General features: G+C 47.4%; 1 protein-coding gene across 1 annotated transcript in view; it reads right to left on the bottom strand.

The window, feature by feature from the left end:
- Positions 1–27,951, bottom strand: part of Man1a1 (mannosidase alpha class 1A member 1) — a 130,822-nt gene that overhangs the window by 51,043 nt on the left and 51,828 nt on the right. The window contains exon 6 of the mRNA XM_004860186.4: positions 8,995–9,089. Coding sequence (XP_004860243.2) covers positions 8,995–9,089 — 95 coding nt within the window. The remainder of the gene's footprint in view (positions 1–8,994; positions 9,090–27,951) is intronic.

Genomic DNA, 27,951 nt, shown 5'->3' with positions numbered 1-27,951 from the left:
GTCAGTTGTGACCAGAAAGGAAGGACAGCAACAGCTTAGGAATCTGGAGGCTCTTAATCCTGCTGCCCCGAGCTGTGACTGGAGACATCACAGCACCGTCCCTCAGTGCCTCGTCCCTTCTGTCTCCACGCAGGAGGCCACACACGAGGTGCATCGACACTGCGTGCTGCTGTCCTCACAAACGGAACTCCTTTGGTTCCAGCCCCTGGCAGACACCGTGATCTCCAACTGGGAGCAGGAGGAGCTCAGAAGAGGCAGCCTTCCCCTCGGAGGCAACATGGCTTTGGTGACCCGTCCTGCTCCTCAGGCAGGGCCCAGGTCCGCGTCTCCTCCTAGCCCAGTGATGACGAACCTTTTAGAGACGAGGGCCCTCACTGCAACCCAAACCCACTTATTCATCGCGAAGTTCCAACACTGCAATTAAACTCAACACCGAGGTTTTACTTCAGGAAAAACCCTTGTAACATGTATGCCACCCTGTGAAGAGGCACCGCCTGAAGACACAGGTGTGGCCCTGTGGGTCAGCAGTGCTTTTACCATTACCTCGAGGGTCGCAGTGAAAAACACCTTCCCTCTTCTCTATACTAGGATGGCTCAGAGTTCGTTTCCTAGTCTCACTGGGTTAAAAAAAAAGTACAAGGGGAAAAAGTAAATGTAAAATCTTTTTAGGTAATGTTTAGAATTAGCTGATTTTCAGAAGAACCAACAAACCGCCTACAGTTAGGCGGAAACATATAATTATCAACAAAACTATGTTAATGACAGAAAAATACATCCCCTGTCTGCGTCCCAACAGCGGAGCTGGTTCCCTGGCGAAGCAGGCATCCCCAGTCACTTCTGACAATGGCTCCCAGGGTGGACCCGGACAGCAGCGGCAGCTTCTGCCTCCGCGGGAATTGGGATGAAAAGCAAATTCCTGAACTCACAAAAACTAGTCAAGAGCTCTGTGTGTGGATGTGACCGAGTCTGAGTGAACGGTGTACTAGTTCTCACACACTGCAGCTTCTAAGCACTGCTCCATAAAAGTCTGGTGCTTACAAATTCTGTAGTATTTTTACATTTCACTAATTAAAATGACCACTAATGGGTAGAGAAGAGTTTTCAAAGGAAATCGAGATAAGAAATGAACTCATCCTCAGAACATTCATACTGGACCTAAAGCACCAACTCAATCCTCCTTGAATACTAGTGTCCTGGGGCCTCTGAAAAAGGCCAGGTCCTACCCAACCAGCCGGGATGGACTACGCATCCCAGTGACACTAAATCGATGGAAAGCCCCAGGTCACTGGTGTGAGTGACCATAGGAGCCAGGCACTTTGTAGAGTGGCATAGCCCAGGATCTAGGAAATAGGGCTACTTGGCTGTGGATTCAGGAATGTGGACACTTTTCCCTACACTGGGTTTGTACCGTGTTAATTGGGAAAAAGGATACAACATTTTATTACCACCCATTCTTTTAAATGATTCTTTTAAATGTTCTAATTTCTAGAACAGATCATTCACTAATAAATACAATTTTGGGGAGCAAATTCAGTTTTGACCCTCTAGGCCGGCTCCTAAATAATTTAAAAAGCAAAAAAAGCCTGAGCAGGAAGCTGCAGTGCACTGGAGACCTCTCCCGCATTTCCGGCAGGCCCAGGGGAAGGGGCTGCAGCGGAGAGCACAGGGAAGGCTCTCAGGGGAGGCAGCAGCGCCAGCCGGCTCTGGCGAGGGGTTATTTCACTGCAGAGGAGAGACCCTCGCCACCCTGTCTCACTCTGCCTGTGGGCTCTCCGGCTCCGTGCAGGAAGGCAAGGAAGAGCAGGTCAGCTTCATTAATTTCCCATGTCCAAGGGGATGACACGACAGCAAAGTCCAAACCAGTAAGCTCAGCACAGGCTTTTGTGGTGTGGACAGAGAACAAGAGCTTGTGAAGGAATGACAAGACTGGAGAGGAGATTCTGGTGTCTCTAGCAGACCTACTGGGTGGTGCAGAGTGAGGCTGCGGAAGGCAGCAGTTACTCCAACAAATGTCTCTGTGCAGGCCTGCTCACGACACCCACTGCCAGTCTCTGGGCAGCACACCCCTTCCCGGGGCAGCTCCGGCTCCGCGTGTGGCAAAGGACAAGCTGAGTGGCCTTCCTCGGTTAGAGGCTCCCCGGGTCAGGCTGAAACAGTGGCCAGTGCACTGGTCAGCGCGCGTGAGGCACCAAGCCCTTGGCTCCTTCATCTTCATGTGCCACATTTATAAACATTTGTAGTCAAATCGTGAGAATAAGACCAGAAATTACAAATGAATCCAATGTGCACTTATCTGACAGCACTCTGCAATGTTTCTGTAGTGTATCAATCACACGGAGATCAACATACAGGGTGAATGTTTGCACTAAGACACACTGCAGAAGATCAGAGTGGTAAAGACAATGTAAAACATTTTAAAACTGATGTTGTACTGATGTTTTACTTAACACTTTGGGGGAGTAACTGCCTCTGACATCACCTCAAGACACTTCTGTTGCTAATGTGATCAGTTTTTGTAATGGCAGTCAGTAAATAAAGGGCTGCTTATTATTTAAAAAAAAGACATATTGCCAAGAATACCCTCGAAATTTTCCCCCTCACTTTGAACAACTTATGCCATCGTTCTCGACACTTTGTGTAGCAGTTCTGAAGTCCTCTTTTGTGAGTGTCTTTACCAGGTGTGATGCAAAAAGCAGCGAATGCTTCTGCTAAGTGCCATCCTGCAGAAAAGCAGGCTTGGAAAATCCTTATGCTGTGTCCTCATCCACCTTATTCGCTGGATCTGTACTGTGACTTCCGGCTCCTCCCCTAAGTTAAAATCATGACGAAAGGTAAATGTTTTGGGTCAGTTCAGGACATCGAGGTAGCCACAACAGTGCAACTAAAGACACTCAGGAAAGAGGACTCCAGAGCTGCTTCCGAAAGTGGTAAGGATGATGGGATGAGTGTTTGAAATGAGGAGTATTCTGAGGGGATTTGAGGCAATGTGTCTTTTACTGTAATAAATTTTTAAAAATTTAGGCAGATACCATATTTGTCAAGCACATCTTGTAACTAGATTTCCACAAAAGTTCCTAAGAAGAGAGACCATTATAAGTAAATTATCCAAGGCTGAAAGCCACGTTAATAAGTAGCAGCTATAGGTAAATGGATGCACCTTGAGACTATACTCTTCAGTGAAATAAATTGGACATAGATGTAAATATCGCACTGTTTCTCTGGTGTGAGAAACTGAAGGTGCAAATAAGGAAAAATGTACAATAGATAATGTAAAATAGGAAGTGATGTTCAAATGGGAAGAGGCACTAAGGAGGGGGCAGGGGGAAAGGAAGGAAGGAAAAAGAAAAAATGAGAAAAGATAAAATGGAAACAGAGATCTTGTAATTAAGAAGGGGAACACAGGTGGAAGGGGGATGGGAAAATATGAATCAAGATACATCATGTGAGGTACAAATGCCACACGAGGAATGTGATCATTATGCATATCTAACATGTACCAACTATCTTAATGATAAAAACATAACTAGAGCCTTAACTATGGGAATCTGGCAGGGGCAGTGTCCCTAACCCCTGTCTTACACCTCCTGTGTTTAGATTTACTCTGCAAAGTCTTGGCTGTAAAGTCATTGCCCGCCCATGTCCACCCTCGGAACTTCTAAAAGGACCCTCCCTTTCCAGGGCGGAGATGCTAACCCTAAGTCAACCATTCCAGGGAAAGGGGCCGCCAGTCCCTGCACTGCCAGCCGGCAAGCCTCAGCTTGTCAGAGCGCACAACATAGTGCCTTCAAATAATAGTGTGGGCCAAAGGCTCAGCGGTGCTAAACTTTGACTAAAGGAGGAATAATGTTTAGCGTGCATGAAAACAATTTGTTTAACTACTGTGTTACAGGTCAGCCCGAGGCTAAAGGTTGTTTGTGATCACAGGAGGCTCCCAGTAAGAGACTCACATCCAGCTCACTGCAATGAACCCTGAATTCCTTCCCACCAACCATGCACACTGGCAGGCCCGGGGAGAGCTGACTCACAACAGCAACAGTGAGTATTCCGGTGTGTGCCGTTCCTAACCTGTGCACGCACTGTGCCAACCCTCCAGCAAGGCCCGTTACTGTTTCCAGAGCAGTAAAAATGGCCACATGAATGAAACCGAATACGAGATGGAAGCCCAATATAATAAAACATCCAATCAGGAGGGAAATACAACCCCATAAAATCAGCTTAAAATACTTAGGAACTGACTGTAACCTCTCTTACTTTTCTAGAGTTGATAAAACCTTTCTTTAAATTCTTAACAGATTCATGAAACATATAAATAAAACATAAATTGTAAGATGAAGCTCTGATTTTATTTATACTTAGGCTTATATCACTGCAGCAGAACATTTTTAATGTAATTAAACAATAATTTTGTCTCGAAGTTTCAAATCTGAAACTAGAAGCTTTGAAAAAGGCTTAGCACATTGAATAACATAGACAGTTGTACGTCAACTGTCAAGTAAAAACAGAAAAATATATGGAAGATACTTTAAAACTATTTAACCCATTAAACTGTCTTTGCAGCTTGAGTCTATTAAAACTAACCAGCTATATAATTTAATGTCTCAGCACTTTAGATGGCCAAAGCATGAGGAAACCCAGGAGGAGGGCCAGCTCCTTTGGTTATAATACGCACGTCCCAGGCTTCACGCAGGGGCCTTTTTACTGGTGGGAAGTATCAAGTGAGGTGCTGTTCTTAATTAAGGCCCTGTTTCAGGGAAAGGACTTTCCAATTTAGTTACGATAATATAAACTGCAAGTAACTAATGACACCGTGTGTGTTCGTCAGATAACAGAACAGTGGATAAATAAAGCTTTGCCAGGCAGGAAGTAAAATCAGGTGAGGGAGCTGCGAGTCCTTCAGCACCCTGCTGCCTAAGGGCGTTGGTGGAGCGGGCTGAGGAGGCCCCGCACCCGACGCACCAGTCATAGCATGCACTGTGGGGCCCTTGGCCTCAGTCTCGCTACCTGGTGACCGTCACTCAGGAGTCCACAGTGAGGAGCAAACGGCAAACTAGTACACAGCCGAAAGTAACTCGTTCACCAAGAGGGACTGGCTAATTATTAGCAGTGCCTGGACTGTACACCTGCCTCGTGATACAAATGAGGAATGCAAGCACTGACCACATTATTTTAAATTAAGAACACACGTTGGAAACCCAAAATCTAATCTAAGTCTGCTCTATATCCAGGCTTGAATTATATCTAGAAATATGAAAATGGTGAAATGCTTGATTTTACAAATCACAGAGGTGATTTTTTTTCTGCTGCCAGATGGAGGGAAAAAAATGCATAGGGCCTCTTGCTAATAGTGGTAACAAGATCAGACGTCAAACTTTGACATTTTCACATTAGAAAAACTGAGTTATACCAGAATTTAATCTGTGGGAGAGGCAGTGGTTTCTGTTTAAGAGAATGTTTCATAACCGCACCCTTGGTGCAAGGCTGTACTGTATTAGTGAAGCCAGCATGCTAGTCTGGTCAGTGCCGAATGACTACTGTACCTGCTATTAAATCACAGCTCTAATTAATTTACAGCTTAGTATGGTAGCTCTTCAGTTAATAATTTATTATTGGGCCAGGGATTTAGCTCAGTGGTTCTGCCACCTGCCTCACAAGCACAAGGTCCCGAATCTGATTTGCGGTACCCCCCCCCCAAAAGAATTTATTTTATTATTGTGGCAGAAGAGACAATTTAAAAAAATATTCTTTTCCTGAACAGATTTTAGGACAGAGCTCCTAATGGAGCATATGAATAGTTTATTTAGGTTCTCTGCGTATTTTCAGCTTGTACAAATACTGAAATCCAATTTGTCTTATTGGTATTTTGGCTTCAAATACACCATAAACCTTCCTAATTCAAAATGGTTCTTGCTTTGAATTCATCCCAGCGAGCACTTAGTGTTTTTTGGCACCGAGCACCTTACGTTTGCGGATTACATGTGTGTACAGTTGGACACCGGACATTTATATTGTTTCCCCAATTAGGCTGCACCCGCCCTCAGGGGCAGCGTGTCTGTATCTTCTGGAGTAAAGTGGGGAGGACACAACCTTTCCAGGATGGAACAAAAGCGTCATCCAGCAGGGACTTGGATAGCCGCTCACTTCTGACAAGGAGAAGCGCAGCCCGATTTCACCTGGGAAATAACCTAAATGCCAGAGGAGTGTGGACAGCGCACACGTCTGTTACCTCAGAGACGTTGGTGAACAGTGGCTTGGACAACCCTCCTCACCCTCAGTGGAGAGGGAAGAGCAGACGAGCGGATCGCAGCCCGAGGCCAGCCTGGCTCCCCAGCCTCACAGCAGCCCACGGGGAGTGCATGTCCAGTCCAGCGCGTCCTGCAGCCCTCCCCCGCCCAGACACCCGCTACAAACATTCTCTCATGCCGGGAAGGTGATGAAGACGACGTAATTTCGCCAGACATGCTTTTCCCTTTTCCTCTGAAGCTTTTGCTAGTGACAGTCCTCAAAAACTAGAAAAGCAGCTTCGTGTCCACTGTGCCCTGTGCCACGGGCCTCGCCGGGAGTAGCACACACAAGCAGGTGACTCTGCAGCCAGCTGGGCAGCGCTGGCCATGGACACAAACACAGTCCCTTCCCCTGCAAGGAACGCTGGGAGGCGGCGACTGGCTCCATGGGGCCGAGGACCAGGTCAATGAACACCCCTGGCTGGGCGAAGGGAAGAGGATTCAGCGGACAGACAGTCCTGCAGACCGTGCCAGGGCTTTCTGTGTGCCTTTGGGTGAGTCACTGCTGTACGGTAAATGGGGATCAGGGTGGATGAAATACGCAAGGAAAACTCATTCAAGTTGCCAAGAAAAAAATCAAGTGTTCCTCTCTGCTGCCAAATAATTACCAATTTCCTTTAGGTTTGGAAACATTAGAGATGACCACTATTTTTCACCATATACAATTTTCCTGTAATCTTTCAAATGAAACATAAAGTCCTGGTGTATTATATTGTACAAACTAAGGTCTTATAAAAATTTGAATGCCCCAGTTAATGAATTCTTGACAGGTATGGATAGAAGAAATAGAGGATTCAGAACTTAATAGATAAGGATTCCGTTAAGTACTGAAAAATATCTACTATTTGCTGAAAATACTCCACGGTACCCTGACGCCAGATTTCACTAAGGAAAAGCCCACTTGGTTGTTAGAAATACGCACTAGTAAAGGTAAATATATTCCAAAGAACCCATTTCTTATTTAGGAGGTCAGATAGCAGCAGGCACTTTACACGGCAGACTCCACCCGTGAGAGAGCGGTCTACGCAGCCTTCACCGACCTCACTCTTCTGGGAAGCAACCGGAGCTGCCACGCCGAATGGGGAGGCCGGGGCTGGGGTTCCTCCCTCCCAGGATGGGAACCCGGGGTTCGCGAGCTGAGGGGGCTCCCTGGACAGGACTCTTAGCTTTCGGAAACTGAATAAATCGGTGTGCTCAGGAGCAGGCGGTGAATGGGGAGAAGCCCAGGCTTCATCGGAATTGCCGTCTGTGAGCGCCCAAGGGCCTCCGAGCTGTGGCACTGGCTGGTGTCCAGCTCAGGAGGCTGGAGAGTGAGATGTCCGGCCCAGACCCAAGCTCCGCGTGGCCGCCTCTCAGTAGCTACCAGTGTGGTGGGCTCCCGTGGTCCTACGCTTTTCTCAGAGGAGAAGAGTAAGTTAACCGGGCAGTGTTAGTGTGAGCAGAGGGAGGACTGGGGGCAGAAGGCCGACTATAAAAACAAAGTTTGAAGACAGGATGCACAAGAGAAGGTCTCCAAGAGCCCAGTGCAGAACTCCTGGTCTCCAGGCAGAGCCCAGTCTCCTCCCAGCCCAGCTCAGACCTGACCAGAAGACCCCAGGGCCACAGACGCAGCAGAGCATGCCCTCCTGGACAGGTGCCTCTGGGTGCAGACAGAAACACCGGTGGAAACAAGGCACGGATTCCTGCATCCATCTACTATGGAGAGAAAACAATCAGATGGCAATCCACCTCAGGACAGCATGCACTAAATGAATAATCAAGAAGAAACGTGCACTCATCCTGCCAGACCACCCATCCTCTTGGTGTTTCTGAAACGAGGCATTCCGTGTGTGTGTGTGTGTGTGTGTGTGTGTGTGTGTGTGTGTGCGCGCGGGAGCACATAAGGAAACAGCAAAAGTTCCAGTTTGAGCTCTGCCAGTCACTCATTCTCTTTGCAACTCAGTTCCGCATAAACAAAATGCAAAACCCGTGGTCCGGCCTTCCTGGGTCGCTGTGGGGTGGCAGTGTAAAGAGCCATCACACTGCTTGGTGACATCCCAGCTGTCGCCCCATCGCCGTCATCATGGAGGCCCATGTGCCATTTGTAATTTACAGGGAGCAAGGAGAGCAGAAGGAAAGCTTGAGACAGCATGTCTATTAATGCAGCACCTCAGCGATGGTGAAGCAGACTGCTTCCTGGACAGCGCGGAGCGTCTGCTCGGCTTAGGGTTTTTATCAGAGCCTGGTTGAGGGCACGCGAAGGCAGCTCCCCTACCCCTGTCAGCTGTGGGCTGCAGTGGCCCCAGGTCCCCTGCCTCAGTTACACCAGACCTCATTTGGGGCACTCATTGGCCCTGGTGTCCTGTTTCTCAGATTCCCCCCGGACCTTAAGCTGGAGAAGACACCGCACTTAGGCTGGCCTCCTGGGAAATGAAATGCTTTGGATGCACAGAGAGCCTCATTGATTCAGCGCTGCCCGAAAAAGGGAGACCCCCAGGTCACGCCTGGTTTGTGTGACTCTCTCAGAGCCCTGCTGTGACCCAGGCTCGTCCAGCTATGGAGCCCCGAGAAGCTAATTGCTTCCAACCCAAAGACAGATCCCAAGGCTCCCGGGGGGTCGGGGGGGCAGCGGTCACCAGCATCATTCAAGTAATTATCCACGTGGTGTGGACCTGGGAGTCCAGTCTCAAGTTATTTCACCTTAAAATACGTTGTTGAAAATGAAGAGTTTTACCTTTTTATATTCAGCAATGCCCAAGGTATTCCAGAAGGAGTATGAAATGCAGGTAGCAATTTTACCCCAAGTTCCACTGCTTTCTTTCGAAATATCTGAAAAGTTAAACAGTTATGTAAGCTGCTGTTGCAAGCAAAACAAATATTCTTACTATTAGCTCACATTTACTATTCTTCTACTTTCACATTTCTTTACCTGAAATAATAAAGGTTTCTCAAATTAACAGGATCACCTAGTAAGGTAAGCGGTCCGGGAGCTGTGATGCTCTGGGGGGCTGGGGGTCCTGGTCTCAGCTGCACATCAGCATTAAGGGGGGAGGGTGTGACGGGACCGATGTGTGCACCCCCCGCCCCAATTCAACTGCTATGGTTTGGGGCTCTGGGCCACAGGCAATCCGGGTGAGCCACTGCCACCGAGACATATCCTCCTCTAAGACCCAGGAGACCTGGCTGTTTCTGCCCTCAGTGTGGTGCTTGCAAGGACCCAGGGACAGGACTGGCTTCAGAAAGACATCACAAGGGACTCATGAGTCCTCTCAGCCCTGGAAGCTTTAGTTTTCCCTGAGATTAAGTGTAGGTGATACAGGCAAAAAATTGTGTAGTTACAGATTCTGCCCAGAGAGTGACGGGCAGGTAACACATGCATATAGATATGGAGAAGACAGATGAAAGGGGAGCTGGAGACAGAGCCTCACAGGTGTCGGGTGAGCTCTACCAGGCTGCATGGGAGCAGGAGGGCCCGCAGCATGGAGCTGGGCCGGGGACAGGAGGGCGGGAATCAGGCAGGCACAGATGGGAGGGGAGGCAGCAGGATGCACAGGGAATAGGGTGGCCTGCCTGGTCACAGGACAGGGATGCTGGAGAACAGGGGAGGGCCTACGGACAGAATGCTGTCACGTTACACGACCCTTGTAAGTCATGGACAGTCGTAAATGTGAGGCCAGAAATTTTATTGTTAGAATGGGAAATAAAGTTTTCGAGCAGCCAATTCAATTGGGCAGAACTGGTTAATCAGATGATATCACACAGTTTTAGGTCCAACACAAGTACTACCTTACTCAGTGAGGATGGACTACGAAGGCTTTCCCTACCACACCGCCAGGCGCCTGGCCCCTTCTCCGGGAAATGGAATGACTGCGCCTGGTGGGCTGGGGCTCTCGGCTTTCTTCTGGCTCCTCTGCAAACAAGGGAGCCTGAGAGGCGCCTGAGAAGCAAGGAGGATGGAGCACAGTCTCTCCTTGGGCAGTGGAAGTCTCTGGGGGAGCATCGGTCAAGCTCACACACGTCTTCGCCCGAGGGAGGGAAGGGCTCAGGGTGCCTGTGCTCCCAGGAGACCCCACAACCTGGGCTCCTGAGCGGCGGTTACCCAGTAACTCCCACTCTGCGCTACCAGCTGCCCTCTTTAGGGTTCTCACTCTCACGTAGTAATGAAAGCTAAGAAAGAAGTGAATTTCAGAACATAACTTTGCTTGGCAATCAACTTAGATAAACTGACGCTGCTGGTGCACAAATGCACACACACATTTGAAATACAGAGAAAGTGCTAGCAGCGGGGGTGCTGTCTTTCTACCGGTCAGTATTGTTCCTGTCACGGAGCGGACAACTTCTTACACCAAGAGCTGAGCGCGTATGGAAGGACAGGCGAAAGAAACTGATCGAAAGGTACATCTTCCCTCCCTCCCTGCCTCCCCTGGAGCGTTCCAGGTTGCCTTCTGCTCCAAGGGTTTATCCCATCACTGCCCAGCCATCCGCTACCTGTCTGGTTCCCACCCAACTTTTAAACTGTTAATTAACTCATTCTCCAGACACTTCCATAAAGCAGGAGCTGAAACTATGTAATTAAAACAGCATCTCGGATACAGCCATATGGCATAAGCATCAGGGCTCAGGCTATGCAGACAGAATTTGCCTGTTCGAATCTCGGCTATTGGGGGTAGTCTTGGGGAAGATACTTAACACGTGCCCGCCGGCCTGCACCACCAGGGTATGGGTACGACGGTCCCCCTGGGCAGTGGGCACCGCTAGCCACCCACCCACAACCTCCAGATCGCCAGCGGGGACAGTTATGCCTGGGCCACGGGTGGCTCGGAGCTGCCCAGCAGCGAGGCATGAATTACAGCCCCGCTGTGAACATGTTAGTCTCTATGTGCCTAAACCTCCTATCTGTAAGACGGTGCTAAGAGCAGCAGTCAGTTTCGAGGCTGTGGAAACACGTGAGTAAATTACTGCAAGCGAAGAGCCAGGGAGGGCACAGATCGCCACTGTGAAAGGTTAGTGGCGGCCTCTGTGACTCGATTGTGGTGTCCCCAGAGCCCCACGGTGAGTGCCCGAGAGTCTTTGTTTTCTGGCCTTTTATACGACTGCCTTCCTCCCACTCAGCTCTTATTTCCCTGTCTCTTTCTGTTTCTCCTCACCCACTCCCTCCCGCCCTCCAGGCATTCCAGGCACCAAGCCCTCAGTTCCTGTCACCTTTGTGCACTGCGAAACCCACCTTCCCACGCTGGCTCTAGTTCTGTCCTCCCTGGGTGCACACACCACGGTGCATCTGCTGCCTTCTGAAACTTAACATGTCCAACAGTGTCGGGATCTGCTGTCCCAGCCTGCCTCCCGGCTCCGTCGCCGATCTGCCTGGCCGGCCCCTGGGCCGGAGGATGGGCATCCTGACACAGGACTCAACGCCCTTCAGCCAGCAGCACCGCGCAGCTACACAGACGGCTCGGCTCGTACACAGAGCGCTCTCTCAGATGAACGGGCCGCGCACTATCGTCTGATACAAGGACATGGATGATAAAAAAGAAGATCCTCCTGTCCAGCCTCCTGTTAGTTCCCTAGGTTCCCATGAGTCTGTGTCTATATTACCAGTTTCTGTATCCACCACGCAACTTGCTTGCTCCGGCCTCCACCGCCATTCTCACTGACGTCAGAACTGCTCCACTGACCTCTCAACTGCCCACGAAGCAGGCCTGCCCATGAGACTGCTCCAGCTGTCGCTTCTAGACTTCATAGACTCATTCGTCCCAGTGCAGTCCACCTTGGCATCTTCACTTGCACAGCTCTCTACTCTGAAACACCCTTTGCCACCTTCTTTGGGTCAATCCAAATTCATTCATCCTTCAAAGCCTACGTCAATTCTCAACTCCCGGCCAAGTTGTCTGTCTTCCGGGACCCCCACACTGACAGCTGGTGTCACACCATGAAGTGCTCGCAAAGGCAAGACTGAGGTCGCTAAATAGCTTCTTGTATTACTCTCTTGTATCTCTGATCTTTTAAGAGTGGAGACAAAGACGCCAATTTTTCTGTTGTTGCTTATCATACATCACCTGGATTAAGCCACTTTGCACCTAAACGCATCGCGAACACCATGGTGTTCTTACGGTATATAAGGAAGATATTCAGCCAGGACCAGAGGCCACCCCACTGCTGTGTCCTCTGGCTACGATGTTCTTCACACACTGGGCTCATCCTTCTCTCTGGGAATCCATTTAAATAACCCTCTTTTTTTATTTATATATATATATTTATTGGTACATTTTAGGTATACAGTACATTTACATGTATCACTGGGTGCTTGTACCTGTACCTGATGCATCTTAGTTCTCATTTTTTCTCCCATTCCCTGTGCACCCTTCACCCCCTCTACCCTTCCCTATTTACACAGACTTTGATTCCATTTTTTTTTCTTTCTCATAGTTTTTCCTTTCCCTTCTTCCCTTTCCCCTTCCCCTCCCACCATCCCCAAACCCTTGGACCTTTGTTCCTATTTCAAATTATCAATTATTCATTTTAATCATTTTCATCCTTATTTACACTTTCAATTTCTCACGCTAGAGAAACTCTTCGGTACTTACACACGTGTGTCCTATTTATTGCACTTAAGAGGACGGCCTCAATGTGCATCCACTCAGCTGTCAACGTCTCCAGAGAGGTCTTTGCCCTCGACCCCACACAAAGCTAGCCATCCTGTCCACGGTTTATCTTCTCCCCTTGTTGATTTCTGCCCAACCATCGCACCCTAATCACCTCGTTTCCTTGTGAAAACCCCACCAGGCCACGGCAGGATGAAGGCGTGGACTCCCTCCTGGTCACTGCTATGTAAAGACCCCTACCCAGCAGAACAGTACTCAAGTGTTCATTTAATAAATGAGTGAAACAATCAAAGATTAATTAACAAACCTGGGGCAACGTAAGGAGAGACTGTTGATGCTGCATTGTTTGTGAAGTATCCTGTGCTAGCCTACTAGTTGCTATTGCCTGCAGATAATTACCTCAAGCATTCTGAAGTCTGAACCGCAGGAATAATTAGGGGACACTTACAAAATAGATGTGGATAAAAATGCTAATTACCCATTGATGCTTTAAATAAAAATCATACACAAGCTTCTATCAGTTTCATTTCTCAGTATCTGATTTGTTGACTCCTCCTGAGATTTGAAGAGGAACCCAGATTCTAAAACAGAACACCTTCCCACCTAAAGCAATGTACATGTATAAAACTAGCTCCTAACATTAAAACTGTCAAAAGGGTGAAGGAGCCGTGTCAAGAATCATTCCCAAGGGTGACTCCGTTTGAGCTAGTACATCTTGGATAATGTGTTAGAAGGCAAATTATTACAGAAAGTCCACAAAATGTCCTCAGTGCCCCCCACCCCCCCTGGGGTCTCAGCATGGTGGGGATCCTCGGGTGAGGACCTGGAACCACCCTGGCCCTGCTACTTCTGCACCAGGCCTGTGGAAGCTTTGCTTTTCTAGTTCTCAATCTTCCCCATAAAATGAAAGAGCATAGCTGATAATTTTGATTTTTGGTTTATTACCGGAAAACCAGTACTAAGGGGCCAAAAACTAGGATTTTGCACCTGACCAAAGAAGCGAAGTTAGTATTCTTTAAAAGACAGGAAGCATTAACTTGCCACCCAATTCTTAGCTGATCTTGGGCTCTAAGATTTGTTGGTTCCTGTATTTATGGTGGGGAAGATTTTATATAAGAGGGCATGATGAAAAATGATGGTGCAGAAAATGTAATCCCTGCTTATACAGAAGACATTTTCTTTTTGTCTTTAAAACAAGACCATTAAAAGAAAACAGGGTTTATATAACTAGCAATCAGTTTGAGATGGCAGACATCTTATGATCCAAGAATATTCAAAAATATTTTGCATTGCACAGATTCTGATTATATTCATAGCAAAAGTCAAAACTAATATAATTTGCTGAAAGAAGGGTGGTAGAATGAGATAAAATAGCTTCCAAAATAATCTTTCAAGCATGTAGCTAACAAATAGCTTTAAATAAGAACTTCTATGGCCTAAACTTAAGAATTTCAAAATAATCACATTAAAATTGTGTTTTTCCATTACACTTAAGCAATATTATACTCTTACTGCTGCTTTTACTCAATGTTTAAAATATTTCAAAATTTAAAATCAGTCAGATGAAAACATTCCTCTTTCTACTGTACCTTTAGAGATAGGATTGGACAAGGCTGTAAGCAAGATGTATGGCTTCCCTTGTCTTCCTAGTTTAGAGTTCCCTGAAGAATTGTACAAGAATGCTGTGCATGCCAGGGTGAAGGGCGAGGACAGGAGAAATGAGTATGGACAGATGGCTCTGAGAAGGGACATTTTCAGCTCAGACATGTTTCAGTTTAAAATGCACAATTGATAGCAAAGTCTTTCTTCAAGTGCTCATGTTGCAAATTCTCTCTGTGAAAAGATCAAACACTAATTCCCCATCAGTGTAAGCAGAGTTTACCTACTACTCAGTTTTACTACAGAACGCTTTCAGCACAAGGTGCCTTAGACACGATGAATATCTTCAGCTGAAAAATAACTAAAATACGTACCATTAGCTAAGCCGATCAAGTCTCACCTAATATGGGCCAAATTCAGTCATTCAAACAACACATACTTATTATGTTACTCTGGAGATGCCCTTGAGAGGGACACCTGGAAAGGCTTAAATCCTAAATCTGGAGGGGACATCGAAAGCCATCGAGCTCTGCCGCGCTGGTGTTCAGATGATGAAACTGAAGTTCAGAAACGCTCTGATGGGTGGCTGGCAGCTACAGCCCACTCTGGTTCATGTAATTCTGCTGATTCAGAGGGACTGTGTCTCGTAGGTCCCTTGTACGTATTTGTACACCTCTTTCTTTCATTCTTTCTCCTGAATTGGCCCAAACCTAAAACTCAAGTTTTTTAATGAAAAGAATTATTTTGTATCTGCTAAACTGCATTATAAACTTCACTTTAAGATTATACATTTAGATGATTACTTTTGCGAACTGTGTTTCTTCCTTGTGCTTCTACGCAATAGTTCAACTTTTAGCCTTTAAGCAATTAGATGGAGAAAGTATGGCTCATTTTCCTAAAAAATTAAAAGCACGAAGATCTCTCCAACTTGTTTATTCAAAATAAAAATATGTACGCTAACCTGCCAGTAACCATGGATCACAACAGAGAAGAATCAACGAATGTCCTTATACCGGGCTTTACCAATGTACAAAAGCACAAGTTTTAAATGAAGGAAGAAACTTGATTATTATTTAAAAATCTAGATACAATGAATAGGCATTTTAGATTTTCTAGCTTTTTACAGATAGTTATTCTCATGAAAAATGTAACAGCTGGTCAAACTTTAAAAAGAGGTTGCTTTTATACTATTGCAGAGTCAGAAGGAATAAATGCTGGTAAGTAAATGAATAAAAACATTGCATCCTGACAGTGGCTTTTTCCAGAGAAGTCTGATTTTATTCCTTAACACCCGGGGGCAGGATTCTATTAGGGTCGGAGAGCAAGATGGGAAATGCGGAGACAGGGAATTCCGAGCTGTGAGTAATGAATACTGGGGGCAGCAATCATGCCACCTCCTCCTGGACGGGAACTGCATGTCCTCTGAGTGCCGGCCAGTCAGGGCCACGCGGGGACAGACAGGCATGGTAAGCGGGGTCGTGCCCTAGGCTCGGTTCAGCCCCACTGGTCACCAGTTCTGCAGAAGGAAGACTTCATTCCTTAACTGTCTTCTGCCCCATGAGGATGGTAGGAAGTCACCTCCCGAGTTACTTTTCTGTATCACAGGATATGGTTTTGAGACTAGCACATGCCTCCTACCTGTTTACCAACGTGGTTGGAGCTGTAAGAGAGACAGGAAAAGCCCTAAGACCTCTGCTGTCAGGCAGCGCACGCCATGAAGGCAAGAAGCCACCCAGAAATGTGTACACATCAAACATGCAGCGTCAAAGGGCACTCTGAACGAACATGCAGGTGAGGATAAACGAAAGGATACAGGCTGTGACTGCAGGGGCGAGAGGGAGACCAAGACAGGCCCTGAGAGGGGTTAGAACCGAGAACTGGGACTGACGGGGCGGGGCAAGCGTGTGCCTCCTTGGGGTAGTGTGCACATACCTGTGCTCACACACACTTAGGTTGACGTGGAGGAGAACTGGACAGAAAGCAAGGCAGAGTCAGAGACGCACATAGCTCTCCATGGTTCAGACCAGACAGCTAGATCAGCAGGGTCTCGACAATGGCAAAAAAGTAACAGATTCAGTAGAACAAGCCCAGGGCCTCCATGCAGAGAGGAAAGTCAACGGGAGGTTGCAAGAGGGCATCTGGTGTCTGAAGGTCCGGACCCTCCCTCAGCACTTCGGTCGAGGCTGCAGGCACTTCCAGCTCATCAGGTCCTGAGAAGCGCGGAGGGCAAAGAGTCTGCAGTCTCCCAGCTATAGAACTGCTCTGGCTCGTATGAGGCAAGCGCGTGAATGACAAACTGAGGAGCACTGCACTGGGTATCCGGTAGAAGGAGAAACCTTGAGAACTTAGAGTCCTTTAAAAACAATTTCCTCAAGAAATGTGTGATGAAAGTGGCAGTGCATCCTTCAAATCTGCATTCCAGATGAAAGCTAAAAATGCAGAGCAGAAAGGAAGCCCGTTGCTGGAGGGCTCAGAACTGTCCTCGTGTACCGCATACTGTGACACCTTAGGCCTCCCAACCCCAAGGCTCCTCCCAAGAACAGGAGGAACAAGGCAGAAGAGCAAGAGCAGCAGACACCAGCACAACATCCAGGCCCACTGCGGGGCCAGGCTTGGCTGATTCTGTCTCCACTCAGCTTTCCAGAGTGGAAAATCACCACGATGTTAAAAACTATGCCACATATGATGGGGAACATTTAATATTACATAAGCATGCCAAAACCACTGAACATACATTTGACCTCAAAAGCAAAACATCTTTCAAAAAAATACAATGCCTGATAAAGACAGGGAATTATGAAGGGGTGTACGCTATCGGGCTGTGATTTCTGAGATTTGTGGGATCCCTCGAGGTTAACAGGAGCTCGAAGCCTTAAAAGAAGGACTGTGGTATTTACTGTTGCTTCTGCATCTGAAATACACACAATCCACACTCGGCAGTATGTGTTCAAAAAGGTAAGAGACAGAAATACTAGGCTCATCTGTATAAGCGCATAGTGAGTCCCGACACGTCTGAGTTATGAGGTATTCGGTGCGGGAGGATTTTTCCAGTTAGCTGAGTCTTACCTGAGGAACACCCAAGCCCTCTATTGCTACCTTTTTAATTTGTATTTTCATTAGTCCACCTTTGCAGTACATAATCACATTCCTCATGAAGAGCTGGTACGTGGACAGAACACATCTTAATTCTTTTTACGTTCCTCCTTGCATTGAAGTGTGACACTGGAGAAACACCCAGAGTCTATCTGGAGTAAGTTAGGGTCCCCAGGAAGGGGTCAGGAATAACCTCCATTTCTTCTTCAAAAGGAAAACAGGTGCCACGCAAGGTGCCAGACAAACCCTGCCACTGGTCTTAAGTAACACAGGTGAATGTATCACAGACATATAGAAGGGCAGCTGCAGGAGGCTGTAAAGAAGTTCTCACTTAGGAGCGTTCCGAAGGCCTGAAATTCGGCTTCAGGTAGAGCAGGCTTCTCCCAATGCCTCCCATGGCCCTTTCCTTCTGTATTCATGGTGTCCCGAGGGCTGTCACTGAGGAAGTAGCCCAGGAAGGGGCCTGTGACACTATTCTAATACAAGAAATGCTTTTCCTAATAATTCTTGACCTAGTGCATTACAACAGTTCCCTAAGCAATGGCGACAGCTAAATTCTGGCTCCATTTTCTTAGCTCGTTTTAAAAAGCAGGAATCTAGTTCACCACAGAGAGGTCCTGTGGTGCTAGGGCAGGGCTGTCAGTGTGGTCCTCGAGCAGCTGCATCTGCAGCTCCGCCTTTGTGAACAGCGCTGCTACAGACATAGGTATGTGTGGATCACTACAGCGTGATGTCTTTAGGATTCTTTGGGGAAGATATCCAGGAGAGGTACAGCTGGGTCAAACAGAATTTCTAGTTTTAGTTTTTTGAGGAATCTCCCAGATACCCATCAAAAGATGGACAGAAAAGAAATAGAATACTATTTAGCCACAAAGAAGAATGAATTTATTACTTTTGCAGCAAAATGGACGGCTCAGCAAAATGTCATACACACAAAGTTAAATATCACATGATTTCTCTTATGTGAGATCTAAAATATAATTAACAAGTGAATAAAATGAAGGAGAGATGGGGGAGAGGTAAAAGGATTGTAAACAACCAAGATATGGTATACGTATGTACCACTTCCCCAAACAAGCGTCACTCTTCTGTGTCGCAGTCATAGACTAATAAAGTGAGATTTAAGACAAGCGTGGGCCCAGAGAGGGAGGTTCACGTCACCCGGGAACTTGGAAGAAATGCAGAGGTATGGATGGGGGCTCTGAGAACAGGCAGTGAACCTGGTTTTCTCGTGGACAGCCCTGAAATAGGTGCAGTCGGGGAGTGGGGCACAGGCTGGACACCACGCTAGAATCAGCACGTGTGCGACACACGTGTGTCTCTGCAGTGGGCCAGGGAGCAATCTTTAATAGTCTTGAATTTTAGTAAACAGGACAAGCGTTGCTAAGCCAGTGGCACTGACCTGGCAGTTTAACAGCCAGCTTCCACTTGCTGCTGTATTTAAGCACAAATGAGCCGAATGATTCCTGAACACCCACATGGCTTTATGAGCCCGCCACTGTGGCTTCAGAGCATGTCTTACTGGTGAGCCCCGTCTCCAAGTCACTGAATAGACTGGAGTGAAAAGATACAGCCTGAATTTAGGAGGCCAAACCGAACCTCCTGTGAACACTTCATACGCATTGAGAATCTAATCACTGGTTCACAACACAGCATATACTAGCTTTCCTCTCTCTTCTTACACACCGTGTTGCAAATTAGCACACAGTAGTATCCAGTTTGAAGAGGCAGTTTACATGGTAAGTCACTGTTTTATCTGTTTGTGATAGTTCACAGGTAAAATACTCCTAGGGTAGCACAGAACTAGTCATACAAGTTCTTTCCTACTTAAAAAAATTAAATTGCTTTACCACAGTGGGATCTATGCCAACAGCCACATCTGCACTATAGGTCTGCAGTAACATGATTGAGAGATGTTTGTAACATGGGCCGTGGCTACTGTTAACAGTGTGAAGATTTATGCACAACTTTCTTAGGGTATATCCTGGGCTTATTCCTATTTAAGTTCTTAATAAGAAAATCAACAGAAAGGAAATGGAAACTAATGGACATATGTAAGTATTTCTTGATGTGTAGATCCTTCAGAAGCCTTAGAAATTTTAAATAAATGAAGATACTAAAAAGTTCCCTGAGGTCTCCCCAAACTTTATACAGGTGAAACTTCACTTATCAAGAACTGATCAGAATCCAGAGCTGAGAGAACTTCAGTGCATTCATTTTGTGCTTGTTGAAAAACTTTCTGGACTTGGAAAATCATAATTTGCTAAGAAACTGGAGGTTTACCTACTGAGACCAAGAACAAGACAAAAATGTTCCTTCTTAGGTCTGCTTTTCAGTATTGTAGGGGAAATCCTAGCTAACAGGACCAAAGCAAGACAAAATAAAAGGTATACTGATTAAAAAGGAAGAAATAAAACCATCTTTATTTTCACCTGATATGATTGTATATGTAGAAAATGTGAGGGAACTGAAAAAAAAGTCTTTTGAAGTGATTACAGCAAGGTTGTAGCGTACAGGCTAATATATCAAAATCCACCACTTTTTAATACATTAGCCCCAAACAACCAGACCCTGAAATTAAAGACACAATGTCATGTACATTAGCACCCCAAAATGAAATACTGAGCTATAAATCCAACAACAGAGGCACGTGATCTAGAGGAGAAAGGCCACAAAGCGCCAATGAAGGAAATCAAAGGACAGAGTAAGTGGAGGCGTCTCTGTGCCCCGGCTTTATGGATAGGGAGGCTCAGTAATTACCAAGACACTCGCCCTTCCCAACCCAATCTACAAAGTCAACACAATCCCAATCAAAATTTCTGCAAGATATTTTGGATACTGACAACCTACTTTTAAAGATTCATACGGAGAAACAAAAGACTTAGAAAGCAGCCAGTATGATACTGCAGAGAGCAAGGTGAGAGGACTCACCCTGCCTGCTTCAAGAATTACTCCCCAGAGGTGGCAATCAGGGCAGCAGCGTGGCAGGAGAGCACACTCAGCGTACAAATGGAGCCCGGCCACATCCGCAGGACTGCACAAACTGACCCTGACCTAGGAGCGAAGGCCCACTTAAAACAGCACAGGAACACCTGGGGTTCGCATGCAGAGCCCGCGAACTGACAGAGCCTGCACTTCCACAGCTGGCAGTGAGCTGCCAGACACGACACTGAAGGCACGATCCACGGAAGAGCTGATGAGCTGGACTTCAAGTTAGAAACGTTTGCCCCGGGAAGTACACTATGAAGAGTGGGAAGCCAAGCTGCAGACCGGGAGAGAATACTTGCAAAACACACACAATAAAGGGGCATCGACCAAAACAAGTCTTCTTTAAAATTCTTACGGACATGCATCATTTGTCCTTATCTACGGAGTACAGGGAGTACAGTGTAACGTGGTAAATGTGCACAATGCAGAATGATAAAATCAGGGTAAGGAGCATTCCATCTCTTCAGACATCATTATTCTGTGTTGGGAAACTGGGAACTCTTCTCCTTGGAAACCAGGTGTGGGGTGCACGCCTCTAATCCCAGCACTCAGGAGGCTGAGGCAGGAAGATTCTGAGTTTGAGGCCGGACTGGGCTACACAACAGTATCTTGTCTAAAAAAGTAAGAAACAACCCCTGCACCTCGCTCAACAACGAAACAAACAAGACAAAACCCCTCTCCTCTGGTTACTCTGAAATGTGTCAGGAGTGCAGCAGTCCACGGCGGCCTTAGGCTGCTGCCAGTTACACAGCTGAGCCCATTACCTCCCCTTGGGCCCTCAGCCTGCTGCTCTTTAGTGACCTCTATCCTACGCAACAACAAGAAAATAAATGGTCCCACCTGAGACAAACACCAGAACACACAACTCACCGAAGAAGATACACAAATGGCAAGTACATAAGCATACGAAAATTAAAACCACGCCAGGGCCAGCAGCGCCTACTGGAATGGCCAACACCCAAGCCACTGGCAGCGCCACGCTGCAGGGCGCTGACCTCATTTACACACCCTCAGCGTACAACTCAGCCGCTGAGCTCCTCCGTGTCTACCCAAAGGAGCTGAGAATTTACGTCCGCACAGAAGCCAGCGTTTACAGCAGCACTTTCACTCAGACAGAACATTTACGTGTACATTAGGCATCTTCAGGCCTGAAATACAACCCCGGATTGATCCACATCAAGCAATTCAATATGTTAAATATTCTTCTGGAGAGAGGGAGAGAAAGACAGATGCAAAATAGATTTCAAGATCTAAAATAAAATTCCATGAAGCTTGGCTCTACTTCTGAATAATCTTTTAAAATTATTTATTTAAAATACAGTTAAAGAAACATCCACAAATTCTCCCATGTCCAACACAAACACACAGCGTGTTGCCTGGTGCGTGTTGAGACACACGTCCAGGTGCAGGACCACGGCGGAGGCTGGAGTCCTGCCCCGCCAGCTGCCCACAGCCCTCCACATACCCCCGCCGGGCACTGATGGCTTGGTTCTGGTTCGAGGTAACAAACTGTTTACCTGTCATTCTCTGAAGTTGAGCAATACGTTTTGCTCTTTAGTATCATTATGAACTTAATCAAACTTAATGAGTTACACTTTAAATTTTATTTATTTTTAATTTTAGTTTATTAGTAGACCGCGTAGTATATAATGATTCGATTCCTCGTGGACATGGCACGTGTACGTAACACACCTTAATTCCTTTGCTCTTCTGTTTCTGCCCCATCTCGAGTCCCTTCCTTGCTGTCCCTGTGTGCAGCATCCGGCGCCTGCCCTCCCTGTGTGGCGTGGGTACATGTGCACCACACGTCCGTTCCTGTTCACCCTTACCCCCTCCTGCCCTCCTCTCTCTGCATCTCCAGATCCCCTTCCCCATGAGAACGAGCGCTCTCCCCACCTCCCATTATCCAGCTTTCATTTTGCTCTCTATTTTTACTCCGGGTTTCTCATACAAGAGACCCAACATGATACCGAAGATGGTGTGCCTCATTTATTTCACTTTTAATGAACTGAAAATTCTTGTCTTGGGCCAGGGAAGCCTCGTGAGTTGTCCGGAGTCTCCTACCCTGCTCCTGCAGCCTGTGTCCCCGCCAGCTTCGCTGTCATCTGACTCACTGAGATTTTCCCAGCTTCAGTCATTTCTCCCAGAAGCTCTGGCTACTGGGAAATGCGAGCCCAAGACTGCAGTCTGCCGGATGGATAGGGTGGCTCATAGCTACCCGGTTCGTCACTGTTTCTAAGTCTTTTCAGGGACTACACACGTATTCACACGTGAGCATAATTACACCTCTTCAAGATAAAATACCTCACACGTTCATACTGAGATTTTCACTTAAAACACCTGTCCAGTAGCAGTTGCTCCCTGGCCATCTTTCTTCTCCCAGTCCTAGACAATCACTAATCTACGATCTGTCGCTCTAGAGTGCCTGCTTTGAAATTCCATGAAAGCAGAATCATATGACATACTGTCTCTGGCCGTCTGAGGCTCATTCCCTGGTTAAGTTCATCAGGAAGGTCTGGAACTCAATATCTTCTAAGCTCGTGGATGCTGATGACCGTTGCCTGGGTCCTTTACACCTGAAAGTTAACCTCACTGGGTATAAAACGCTCGTTTCTCAGTTCCGCACAATCCCAGGTGCACTTGTCACAGTGCAATCTGCACTCCCATTCGGGGTGAGAAAGCATTCAGATGGGGCCGTCCCGTCGGCAGGCAGGGTTGGTGCACAGTCCTGTTTGTGTCTACAGCAGTTGCTGTTTCTCCTCAAAGAGCTTCTCTGTCAGCATTTCCCTTCTACTGTCAGCCCTCCTCTGCCACAGGACACTGCGCACGGGCCACAGGGCAAGAGGGCGCACACACCTCCCACTGTGTTCATTCCCAGGTATCTGTGTATCTATTCGATTCTCCTATGTCTGGTTACAAATCATTAGGTAGCAGAAGCAGCTAAATACCGGAGCTGCTGAGTGAGTGAGGAAGCACAAACAGCGAGTTGTGCACTCTACCTGGCCGGGGGCCCGTGTGCTCTGCCCCTGAGCTGCGGCCCAGGCCCTGGTGAGATCACCACGCAGTAACCTAACAGTAAACCAGCCTGGGTTCATGAGGCAGATGTCAGCAATGATTTATAAATGACAGCAACTTGTGGTCATTATTCTATCGAGAACTTTAAAAGATCTGGTAAGGTTAGAGGAGTAACTGCAGCAGCCTAAACCATGCTCAATTGCTCCCCTTTCCTGACCCTCAACTTCCACCAACCATGAGGATCAAACACAGAACCAACGTTCAGGATGAGGAGCCAAGTGCCGAAAGCACTCTCATGCCTGTGCCTCGTGCCTGCTCAGTAAGGCTCCTGGGTTTATTCCTTTGGCAGGGCTCGATCCTGGAATTGTTCACTGTCTGCATTTCACAGGAATGGGATGCTTCAGGTTAAAATAAAGATCAACTATTAAGCTCAAGCGACACTACCTTCAAGGCTTGATTTATTTTGATACTGATGGACATGAATCGTGAGCTAAGTCACAAGGCTTGAAGTGCTCATTTTCAAATGCAGAGCGAACCGCGGTGCCTCAGGTGGCAGCAGGCCTGTCCAGAGCAGCATCCCAACACAGGTCAGAAATGCTTGGCTTACTGAAGGGGCCAGCTCTCAGGTCTGTCAGGGTCCACGTTCTAACATGTGTTAAAGCAAAGAACTTCTAAAAATACACGACCTGGCCAGGCGTGGTGGCACACACCTGTGATCCCGCACTTGGGAGGCTGAGGCAGGAGGATTGCTGCAAATTCAAGGGCAGCCTGAACCACACAGTGAGACCCTGTCTTACCAACCTCCCAAACACACACACAAACACACACATGCACACACGCAGTCTCATCAAATGATAATCCAAGTAAGGTTTGCAAGTGAAATCTAAAAGACATTCACATCTCTACCACCACACGTGCTCTATTTGATTTGCCCGGGGATGTACGATTCTACTAGCCATGGTTCAGAAGACAGAGCTCTGCACAAGTGTAAAGGCCGCAGATACAAACACTGGTGGATGTGCACTTTGTCTACATGAGCGCCGAGCATGTGCGACTGCTCAGGCCCCAGTCATGAGGGCTTTCCCAGCGACTGCACATGTAAATCTCACTGTGTGAACGTTTGCCTCTAGTTTGTTTCAGCTGCAACTTTGATCTGTATATATTTTCATACAAATGTGAGAATTTTATGTAAACAGCATTTAAATTGTAGCAAATTTAAAAATAAGCATGCAGATGCTCAGTCGTTTTTAAAAGACCAATGTTTAGATGGATTTTGACATTGTATGTTTTCAATTAAAACACACTGCATACTCAGCCAAGCAGATAGATTGTGACAAAATCCCCCCTTGGCCGCTGAGCCTCATGATGCTGTCTGGGTCACGACATTACTCTTCACATTCCTATAGCCCTAACTTCCGAAGCCCGTCCATCCAGCCTGTGGCTACTTCACGCGGCGTAACCCTCACGTGCTCTCTACCCGGCGCAAGGCTGTCTCCCACTCCCGCCTCTGCTCCTGCGCCAACACCCTGAAGGCCGCTCCGTCTCCCCCAGTTCACCTGTTACAAAGCCTTCTGGTGGGAGGAGGGAGCTCGGCCCCCAGGGAGCACCGCCCGGAAACCTTCCCGCCTCCGGCCGCCCTGCTGGGTGGGTTTTAAATTGCACGGGGCGGGTGCCGTGCAAAGCTCAGTCCTCTCCTGGGCTCAGCGCAGGGCTCTGTCTTCTGCCTGCTGAAAGGGTTTCGGGCCTCGGATTCCGCCCCGTCCCAACGGACCCGTCCGCTCCCAGGGAATCTCCAGCTCTCTCTCCTGCCCCACGACCCGCTCGGAGCACTGTGCAAAGGCCCCGGACGTCCAGCGCTGGACCCGAAGAGGCCAAGCCGCCTCCGTGCTGTGCGCTTGCTCGGACAGGCACACACCGCCCTTGGGTCACTGCTTGTCAGCAGACACCGCCCCTCTCCCGTTCATTCCCTCTGCAGCGCCCAGGGCAGCACCTCAAGGCCGGGCTCCGTACACGCTGGCCGCCGACCCACTCCCAGCGAGCAGACCTTATCCGGGCCTCCCCCGGTGCTGAGGCGCTTCCTGCCTGCCTCAGGAAACGTTAAACTCTGCTACAGCTACCTCACGACATCCTTGCGAAAGGATACCATAATTTCCAAGAACGATAATATATACAAGTGAGAACAGTCTTGGAATAAAACAACTTTTTTTGGAAACGGGCAGAAATCCATATCAATATGACTCAAGCAGAAAAGATGATTTTCAGTATTGGTTGTGAATTACAAACTCATTCAATATAAAGTGAAGTATAAACATATTACCTCATCTGTTTCACAGACTTTCAAGAAAGGTGAAGGGGCTGACTTGGCGAACACACAAAGAAAAAAGAAGCCAAGTGTGGTGGTGCACGCCAGTAGTCCCTGCACTCTGGGAGGCCGAAGCAGGAAATCCCAATTCTAGCTCAGCCAGGGCAATTTAACAATTTAGAGACCCTGTTTCAAAATGAAAAGTAAAACAAGGGCTGGGGGATGTAGCTCAAGGCGAAAGCCCTGGATTTAACCCCCAGTACTGGGGAAGAAGCAAAGCAAAGAGAAAGTGGCGGCAGGCGAAGCACCTCGTACAGTCCACAGCGCAGGGCACTGCCGAGCGCGACCATCAGCCTCGCGTGGAGCGCCGGCGGTGCTGACACGCGCCCCCTTGGCAGCGTCGCCTACGTGCATGTTAACCCTACTGTGTAGATCTGGGGGCAGGCGGAAAGCCCAGAGAGGACGGTGCTGCGAGGAGAAGCGGAACTCGGCACGCGAGGGCTGCAGGAGCAGCTTTCAGCTGGCAAATCGCGAAGATGCCTCTGCTGCCTCCTTGGCGCGGTGCCTTCCCTGGTGGGCTCACTGATGCTACTTCGGGGACCTCGCCCATGCTTCTCCCCTCACTGATTCTCACCGTCTCCTTCTCCTGGTGACCAGAGGGCTCCAGAGTTGGACCCAAGTCAGCAGCCACTGTGGCTGTCCTGCAGGCTGAGCACCAAGTTCTCTGCCAGGGCAGGACGGATCGACCGGCCGGACTGCCCTGACCTGGAGATGTGCGCGTGCTCAGAGGGAGCATTAAAAGGCAGGGAGTGCCTTTCCAGGTTCCCCTCTGCCCCCTCCAGCTCCCTTAGGGCTGGAAAAGACCCAGAGGGACCTGTACCTTCCACGCTGCTCGGGAAAGAGGATGATGAGAAGCAGAGCTGGAGCCCAGTGCACTGTCTTAGGTGGTGACTGCAACATAGCTATGGGAGGTGGTTACTGTATCATCACAGAGATACATTCAAGCCTACAGCTGGAATTACTAGGGAAATGCAGAAATGCTTTGTGAATGGCTGAGATAACATTCTTACAGCTGATAAAAGTTCTGTGTTTTTGCAAACAATTAAAAATACAAAATAGAGGTTTCTGCATTTTTGGGGGGGGGGCACCAGGGATCGAACTCGGGTCCTTGCACTTGCGCAGGAGGCGGCGAAACCACTGAGCTAAATCCCTGGCCCCAAAATAGAGGTTTATATAGAGTGGGCAGATACCAAACCTGCATCGAAGAGGGGACATAATTTCTATAATTCTCTGGGGAAATAAAAGGTAGTAATTTCATTTGACTAAAATGCCTGTTATTTCAGAATCAATTCCACATACTGCTAGGTCCCTTTTAAAGTACAAATCAGGTTCACCAATCATAATGGAACATTCAATGCCTGACAGTTGTAACTCATCAACCGTGAAATTTAATTATAAATATAAGCAAAATTACTGTTCTCTAATATGTTTTAGTGAATTAAACCATTTTAAATGAAAATATTAGCTATTCCTTTTTTAATGAAAAATTCGGTAATGAATCCCAAATAGTAAATTAATATTTAAAGTATATATAAGGATCAACCTTAATCTCCTAGAAACCATATGGTTAACTGCACAAAATAAGATGAATGTACAATCAACAACAATCAACAATATCATTTGATAAATACGATTAAAATTGTTCTTTTCGAAAAATGGAATAAATACGGTTTGGAAAGTTTCAGCTGGACAGCTTTCTCAAATTAAAGAAAACGTATCATAGAATCTCTTCCATATTTACTTTTTATAATTTCTTCTCAGGTTTGTAATTTCAGAAAACGCCATAATAGTGAACTGTATTTAAAAAGTCCATAATAAATGACTACCATGTTTAATAACGATTTAATTTAGACAGTGTCTCCAGTGCGCTGGGTTTCAGATCTCTACGACGTTCAGAGACCGAGCCTGCTGGTGGGAGGGTGTGTCGCGCATGTTTTCCATCATCCTGTCTCTGGCTTTCTCTCACCCTCTACCCCAATCCCTCCAGGCCAGTTGCTTATTTATGTTTTCAATATACAGATTTTACTTTCAAAGC

The sequence above is a fragment of the Heterocephalus glaber genome, unplaced genomic scaffold (assembly GCF_053883595.1).
Source record: "Heterocephalus glaber isolate CG9 unplaced genomic scaffold, H.glaber_assembly_v1.0 deba00001550, whole genome shotgun sequence".
In the NCBI taxonomy this organism is placed as follows: domain Eukaryota; kingdom Metazoa; phylum Chordata; class Mammalia; order Rodentia; family Bathyergidae; genus Heterocephalus; species Heterocephalus glaber.
Note: the sequence above shows the minus strand (reverse complement) of the source record. Positions and strands in the feature narration are given on the sequence as shown.